Source organism: Falco peregrinus, chromosome 5, assembly GCF_023634155.1.
Source record: "Falco peregrinus isolate bFalPer1 chromosome 5, bFalPer1.pri, whole genome shotgun sequence".
NCBI classification, from domain to species: domain Eukaryota; kingdom Metazoa; phylum Chordata; class Aves; order Falconiformes; family Falconidae; genus Falco; species Falco peregrinus.
This window is the reverse complement of record NC_073725.1, coordinates 110115684-110124500: the sequence shown is the minus strand read 5'-3', so window position 1 is coordinate 110124500 and position 8817 is coordinate 110115684. Positions and strand designations below refer to the sequence as shown.

General features: G+C 46.1%; 1 protein-coding gene across 1 annotated transcript in view; it reads right to left on the bottom strand.

Moving 5' to 3' along the window:
* Positions 1 to 5519: 5519 nt before the first annotated feature.
* Positions 5520 to 8817, bottom strand: part of WNK2 (WNK lysine deficient protein kinase 2) — a 112478-nt gene continuing 109180 nt past the window's right edge. Inside the window, 1 exon segment of the mRNA XM_055806359.1 lies at positions 5520 to 5771. Coding sequence (XP_055662334.1) covers positions 5664 to 5771 — 108 coding nt within the window. The 3' untranslated portion in view covers positions 5520 to 5663.

The window sequence follows — 8817 nt, the reverse complement described above, 5'->3', positions numbered from 1 at the left end:
GTCTTCTTCCGTGCCGCCTTCCACCTTCTCCTGTCCCCGCAGCGATACCAGCCAGCACTGGCCACGAAAACGAAGGTTCATTCTGCCACCAATAGGCAGACTCAGCAATGCTGAGCTTCACCGACTCCAATTTATGTTGTTTTAAAAACAAACAAAAAACCAAAAACCACACACTGCTTAAAAAAGGACAACAAAACCAGGTTACCTTCTAAAGTAACCCGCCAAGGGTAACGTTTAAGGCTGCAACGTCCTGCGAAGTCTCCGCGCACTTCCCTCTCCAGAAGCACTCCCTGCATCGGCCGCTGCCGGCAGCCAGCTGGCGCACCCAACCGCCTCCACGGGCCAAGCGCTCACATGCAATTAGCAAATATTTGAGAATTATTTTGTTACATTTTATGTTTTTAACTGACTCCCAATTTCCACGACTGTGTTAACAGCCCCCAGAATCCTTGTTCAACAACTAACAGCCTCAAATATCTTCATATACCCCCAGCATCAAATCAGCGTCTCACCCAATTTATTCCTCCTTTTCTTTCCAGAAATCCTCCTGCTTGGAGCACTAAAACATCAAGAAACTGAAGACAGAAAATAAAATGTTTAAATATGCTCTTGTCTCACAGAAACTGTACAAATCCAGAGGGGATTTGAAACTTTTTCAATCCCCCCCCATCCCAAATCAGTAGCTTCTAGAATACTGCTTCAGAAGCCCCTGTTGCGGGAAACTAAACTGCATTTTTAACGTTTCCAGCTATTTCTTTTTACCGCCACAAAATATTTTTTTGTCACGTTAAAGCGTCTTTCTTTCCAGATGCACAGCTGTTCTAATATATCGAGCATTTTTACTTATTGCTTCAATAATAGCAAGAACTCTCCTGTTCCAGGGGAAAAAAAAGCAGAATTCTTCCATAAATGTTAAGGCCGTTGGTAACAGTTCTTGCCCAATGGAGCCCAAAGCACTCACGTTTTTCTCTGTAATTTCCCCCATTCTCCCCTTTGACAGCTTCCAAAGACCCCCCAGGAGCCACATCTCTGCCGCTCCAGCAGAAAGGCTGGGGTGCGACACCGAGGTGCACAGCCTCCTGCGAAGCACCGTGGTGTTCAGCCCTGCCAGGGGCTGCTTCATCCTCTCACATGCCAAGAGATGTCTCAGTTGTTCCCCCAACTCTTAACACCCCAATTTTCCTGAGCGCAAGCCCAAGGTTCTCCCGCTTGGCACGTGGCTTTGGGTTGTGCTAGCAGACCAGACATGTAGGGTGTGATGGATAAAAATAGCCTGGGAGCACAGAGAGAAGTTTAAGAAACTCAAACGTGTTTCCTCAACTCTAGTTATCATTTCAGAAAAGTGCGCTCAACACGAAAGGTAACTTCACTGTTCTGGTTGACTTCTGCTCCATGGCCGAGATGCGCCACCAGCTGCACACCAGATCCTGACTAAAGTTGCGCTGCCGTGCCAGGCCGCCCTGGACCCACAGCCTCACCTGCTTTTAGGATGACGCATTGCAGAGCAAAACCAGACTTAAAATCTCACTTGCTTTGCCCAGTGCTGCGTTGGCCCCAGCGTCACGCTCAGCGTGTCCAAGTGGAGACAAACCCACGTCACCCTATTGCTGAACGGCTAAAGCACGGCACAGCTGGGCACTCGCTCTGCATTTTATGAGCAAATCTCAGAAGGATCCGACAGATCAACCTCATCATTTTTCTGGATTCCTCTGTCAGAGCATAGGAGTTGTTACCCAAACATACCTGCTTGGTGAGTTTTGGGGAAGCCTCGGTTCTCCAGCCACTCAGCCCCCAAAGCTGGGCTGCCGGGGGGGCTCTGGGGGCCCCCATTTTGTCTCAGCTAAGAGCTAGGAAAGCATCACACAGCGCATTTGTAACTCAACTTGTACAGCAGTAGGGCTGCCCGTTAGCAGGCCCGCAAGGGCTTCACTACCTAGCTATTCCTCTAGCTCTTGCAGAAGCCTGAGGGGCAGCTAGTAACACCAACTGTTTCTCTTGGAGGATTACACACTGATTAATAGTTCACAGAAAATCTCGAAGCCAAGGCCCACCTCTGAAGACATCCCCAAGGACAGCTGGAATATGCAGATACTGCATACCAACAACCCAGAAAATCTTTATTGAAAATTACGCCAAGGTCACATCCACATCTTGGGGATGGAAGAAACTAGAACAACCTCTACGAGTTGGTCTACAACTTAGCCAAAGAAGAGTTGGTTTGCAGCTTAGTCTTGCATAACCGTAAATCTTGTAACTATGCTGTCAATAGCTAGATTGCAATGAACAGTTTACTCTTCCCTTAAACACTTGTTTATCAAAGTAATTTCAGAATAACCAGCCGATGCCCACGAGTGCCATTCTTATAGGCATGCTTATAGTCAAACCATACGTGCCAGATTGCTTTCATAGCACCTAGCACTCAAAGGGTCTTTTGGTTTTTTGTGGGGTTTTTTTTGTTTTTTTGGTGGGTGGTTTTTTTTTTTTTTGGTTGGTTGGTTTTTTTGAGTTTGGGGGGGTTTTTTAGAGAGTTTTTTTTCTTTTTCTTTTTTTTTTTTTTTAAGGAGCTGGCAGATGCCTGTATGAGTTGCAGCAACTCACAGGCAGCATGAGAGAATATTTTTAGAGATCAGCATTAGTTGGAGATTTCGTGAGCTGCAGCAGTGATGGCAGAGGACCCTCCTGGGCTTCCTGTGAACTTGAGCCAAGCAGCCAAGGCAACAGCAGCAGCGCTACAAACGGCGAGCTCCAAAGTGACACTATCCAGAACACTGCGATAGTTTCAGCACAGAGTTAATAATTCTAGGCTGGAAAGTATACATGAGATGTTCTGAAGAGATGGTGAGACTGCTGGTGCCTCCAAGTGGACAAATGGAGTTGGAGACACCACCAGTGCCTTGAGATATCCACGGGTGCAGTTCAGGGAGCTGCTTTAGGTGCCCCTTGCTCAGCACTGCTGTTCTGGTCAGCCAGCAGGTACAAGACACACAGCTCACCCATCTCGTCACCTCAGCAAAGAAATCCACATACATGTCAAAAAAAGGAGGCTGAAAACAATTCACTTCCACCAGCCCCAGGGGCAAACCCAAGGGGCTTCACCACGGAAAGGCCAGTGGCTGCTGCGGGCTGGCAGGCGGACAGGGCTGTCCCCCGGCAGTCCCCATCACACACTGCCCCAGCAGCTGCTGATCTTAATGCAGGTATAAACTTCCACAAGCACATCCAGGCTCTGCAGGGGCAAACGTGTCAGCACCTTGATGGAAGCAGGGGCTAAGCACTGCATTTCAGAGCAAAGTTAATGCTCCAGTCTTCATATTCCTCCTTTTCACTCTTACGTGCCATGTTAAACCTTGTGATGGTCATACTGACCTCCCTGGGCTTTTGATTAAGGCCAGCAGAAAATATTTCTAATTAAACTGTAAACCTAAGTGTTAGCATGGCATCAGATCAAGGAGAACATTTACTATTGCTCTGCAAGGAAGAGAGAAGCTGGAGACAGCAGGTAGGGAGGAAAAGCACCAAAGCCCAGCTCCTGTCTGCAGAGGATCCCATTCAGTGGCTCATACCGGAGGAGCTCAAGGACCCTCAGCACCTCTTAGGGCTTTTATTTCAAACCACAGTGCCAGCAGTAAAAACGTGGGCTACACCTGAAAACGGAGCAGTCTTTTGCAGAAGCTTGGCAGAGGTGAGGAACGACCACCATCCAAGGTTGTCACAATTTCCATTCCTGATCTTTAATCCTGATACTAATCCTTATATTTAATCTGAACATTAACAAATTATTTTCAAAATACTTATCTGGAGATGGAGGCCCACTGGCTTCCTGCAGCCAGAGCTGGGGCCATGGAGGTGGCCAAGGGTCTGCAAGAGGAGCAAAGAGGGTCAGGCATCAGAAAAACTGATGAAGGCTGCCCATGCTGAAGGTGACCCAGACCCCAGGAGACCCAGTGGGGCATTTCCCTGGAGAAAGCAGCCTTCTAAACTTTTAGGGAATAAAAATCTCAGGTGAGGGCACAGTGTTTTGTTGCCATGATCACTGGAATAGTGACTCATCCCTGGAGAAGCACATCAGGGACATGACACCCTCGTCCCCGGTACCCAGCACCATGCAGGACTGGCGGGGGAGGGAGGTGCACTCGTAGCCAAGGCAGAGATGACAGCAACCAAAAAAGAAAATGAAAGGTGTAGCACTTGGTTGGACCCCACATCTCCTACACGTTAAGGCAGACAGATCCGGTCCCTCCTACGAGCAGAAAAACCCAAGGCAAGCAACAATTTAGCAACAGCTTTTACCACTTACCTAGCCCCTGCTTTCATGCAGTCCCACTTCTGCAGATGGGAACAGGACAGGAGTCACCCCAGAGAAGCACAAAGTTAACACAAATACATGTATTTTGGCTCTGCAGCTTCAAAACTCTGAATTTACAGTGTTTGAAAGGTTCTTTGCTTCAGGGCTCCTGAACTTCAGCAATAGATCTAAATCCACTGTGCTCTCATCACCCTTGCTGATGGGCAAGAGAAGCCGAGGTGGAAAGGAAATAGGGAACAATGGCATCAAAATAAGATTTATTATTTAGAACTGAGATTTGGAAGAGACAGACATGGCAGGTAACAACAAAACAATACGCCAGGCTCCAGCTGCGAGAAAGGATGGTACTGAAAGGTTTATGGGCAAATAGAAATTCTTATTTCTGCAGTATCAAAAAAAAAAGAGTGAAAAGGTCAGAATGTCGTGGTCTGCAACTAAGGGGGAAGCAACCAAGGTCCTTGGGCACGTAGCACAGCAGCAGAGGGTTGGAAGAGTTTGGGGCCCAAACGTAACATAACAGCAAGAGCAGCACTCTTTCCCACTCCTTAGGAACAGTGCTAAACCCCATCTTTCTAAAAAAAAAAAAAAGTTGAGTAGTCCTTTATAATAAACGATTACTCATGAGATTATTGCTACAAACTACTCTGCACATCACCTCAACCCAGGAGACAGTTCAAACCCATCGTCAGTGAATCAAGAAAAAGAAATCTCCCACTACATAATTTTAGCTTGTTGAAGGCACTTTAAAGTGTTTTAAAAATTGCTCCAATTACCGACTCATCTGTAGAAGGATTTTAGTCTTACATTTAAAATCAGAAGTGACTCGAGAACTGTATTTAACTCTGGCAAGAAAATGCGGCCGGTCTATAAGAAAAAGAAAGAGGTAAAAAGGGAAGTGACAAGTACAAACTTACTCTCCAGTGAAGTCTCTGTAGGTTTCTTTACTCGATTTAAACGGATTTAAAATAGAGTATAATCTTTACAAAAAGAACTGTGAGAAATTTAAATGGAATTGTAACTTATCTTCTTTGTACTAGAATTTGAACACATGGGCCTAGATCATCTTTTTGAAAATTACTTGAATTACAATTAATTGTGTAAAACAAAAAGTATTTGAAGGAGTGCCTCCTCCTCCTCCTCCTCCTCCCTCTTCTCCAGCCGCTGCTCACGGGAACCTGGCTCACAACAGAAGGGAACAATTTGGAACAAAATCCTTTTCCCCCAAAATAATTCTCCTTTATTTTTTTTTGCATAACATTTTTGTATTTCCAACTATAAATAAAAAAATGATTAGAAAGAAGTTACAAAATTGCGTTGAATGGACCAGAACAGCACAGAATTTCTCACACATGATAAATCACTTCCCATCTTCCTCTTCCTCCTCCTTAGCCGTGGCAGGGCCTCGCGCTTGGCACCGTAGCTGAGGGGGCCACGCGTCAGTCGCTGACGATCTCATTTTCAGAATCTAAAAAAAAAAAATCCATATATGGATTTCACATACACGAAAACCCAAACAAAACCCAACGGGCCACAGATCGTGGGCCCACAGTGCACAGAAGATGCTTCTGCCAGAGTGTGCCAGCCACTGTGTGTATTTTGGGTACCGCAGGGAAACAGAAACCAAAATCCTCTGTTAAACATGTCACCTGTGGCGTGTTTATGTTGGTGGCAAAACCTTAAGCACCTTGTGGAGTCACTCAGACTGGAGCCCCAGTTCCCGCAGGGGAAAAGCTGGTCTCCTGGGAGGCAGCAAAGACGCCCAGTGCTTGTCTCAGTTTATGGGACTCTTTATAGGAAGCAGGGACGCCATGCCCATACCAGCAGAACACCAGGCAGGGATGGGAGTCATCAGGCTCCAGCACCCTTCGCAGACCGCGAGACAAGACTGCTGGCCAGACGTGAAAGGGTACAGGGATGCCAAGGGCTTGAAATGACAGGAACAGAATAAAATGCAACGAGGGAGCTGAGAGCACAGCACAGCACAAGGATGAAGCAGTAGCAACACAGGGAGCCACCATGTGCCCCGCCAGTATGCATCGGCTCCACTGGTGACATGCTCACGGTGACGTGCACTTTTCACTCTACGCACAGAAACATGCATACTGTTACTGGATCTGCAAGCATATAGGAGTTTTACATCGCGGACAGTGTGCTAAATACTTCCATAAAAAAATGCAGCGAGGCTTTTAGAACAGCAGGGAAGGCGAGGGACAGCAGGGCAAAGCACACTGTGCAAGCAGATACTGTGTCTGGCATAGCTCCAGGCGGGTCCCTGTGGTTTAGGCTTTTCTTTTATCAAATGCGGTCCCAATTTTCTCCCTCTCACGTTTCTTGCTCTGCCTGCTTTTAAAGGAAGTAAAATCCTGTCTTGATTGTAATTCCTGCCCAAGCTTCCAATCAACATCAGTTCTGCAGATCCACCACCATTCCCAACATCAGCTTGCTATTGATAACCAGCATTTGGCACAGAAGCTCATCCAGGATACCAAGACAAAATTCACTATCTCCAGGTAACAGGGAAAAACCCTTAAGCCTGCAGTGGGCCTGACCCAGGGTTACGCTGCAGGTCAGCCATAAAGCCAACACCAGAGCAAGCTCTCCAGGTGCCTGGCTCTTCAATACAAACCCCCTCAGATGCTCAGGCCACGTCCCAAGGACAACGACCTCCTGAAGTCAGTTGGAAGTTTCAAAAACAGCCAACAGCACTGACGAGATCAGTGAACTCGAGTCACATTGAAAATTTTCTCAGTGCTGGGGAGAACTATGGGAAAAAAGGCAGCGATGGCAGGTCTTGTAGCTGCTCACCAATGGGGAGAAAGACACTCGGTATAGTCCGTCTAGCCTGATAAACAAAAATTGGATGCTGAGGAAGTTTTTACCTTTCTTGCAAAGTAATTAAAAAAACAACACATGAGTGAATGCTTATGTCAGACCTAAAGGACACCTATTTGTGAAGGACTGGCAGCTGGTTACCCCAATAATGAACAGCAAAGTATGGGGATCTTCCCCTTTCCTAGGGAAAAAAAAATAAATATCCTAACCTCTCCTTCTGCCTTGCTAAATGTGCACAGGCTAAACAAGCACCGTAAACCCATCCAGTGGCACTACATCAAAAGAAATTAACGCAAGCTTCCCCTGCTTGCCAGACTTTGAAAAACCAAGAAGTTGTCACAAGAATTTCACCATTATAACAGCTACTTTATCAAAATCGTAGGTCATCTCCTATGCATAGCTTCTCCACTGTTACTAAGCAAAACCTAAAGCTTCCTGAGGCTGTGTGTGTGAGACTGAGGGCTGGAATTACACAGCCTCTAAACTTCATGTGAAAGTTATTTCAGGGGAGAAGTTTTATAGTCAAATATAATTCCAAGTGTTTATATCAACAACCCTCATGGTACACTACAACTACCACTCAAAAAAGAGCAGAAAGGACCATATAATTTACAAAAGTCGCTGCCTCCTGGTATAACCTTGACTTTCAAATGAATCAGTTATAAGAAATCTATTTACCAGCACAGCTAACATCAGCATCACAGCACATCCAAATCGCTCTGAGCAACAAATTCTTTCATAATGCAGAATCTGTAACCTGACAGCTCCTAAAATCCATTTTATTATGTTGCATTTCTGGAGCTTATCTGCATTAATAAAAGAACCGTCATGGTCAGGGCTGGAACATCACCTTCCCGCTGCATCTGCAGGAACGGCTCCACAAACAGATCTACCTGAAAGAGCAAGTATTGTCCCAGTCAAAAGTCACCGACATGTATAAACCAACCCAATTCCCATCTGATCAACAGTTCATTTTAGTATTACATGAACAGAACAATAATTGTATTTACTGGGTTTCTTCAGGAGAACCACCACAAGGCTCAGCGTGCCAGGCAGCTTGCCCAAGCACTCCACTGAAGCTCAGCCCGCCAAAGTGCCAGCCAGCCACCGGCCACCACCACAGACCAACGAAATGCTCCTCAAGGATGCAATCGATATACAATCAAATAACCATAGCAAGACATTACATGTGATTATGGTTTTGCTGTTTTATACATTCACTCCCATAGCAAGATATTCATCCATCTGTGGCAGCAAAGAGCACGCGAACTCCCTGCTCATAAACTCTGCAAGGACACCTTGCTCATCTTCAGCAACCACACACCTCTCCAGCACAACCATCCTCCATGAAATCACCAGAAACTGGGGGCTGAGAAGGGGAAACAAGGAACCAGAGAGTGCAAGGAAATGTTACCAAGGTATTAAACAACAGTCACGAACTATTTAACGTGTGCTCTCTGCCTCCAAGCCAACACTTTCAACAGCATCTGTTGAAAACTCAGGTGGGGGCTCGTCGGCAGCAAGGCAGAAAACCAGGGAGGTTTTTGCCATACTGGCTAACACCCGAGATATCAGTCTTACTCAAAAAGACACAAACCCTTTGCTTAATTAGGGAGACGACAACAGGGAAAGCAGTGCTGAGGTCACATCATTTCAGAAGGAAAAATTCTGACTACACC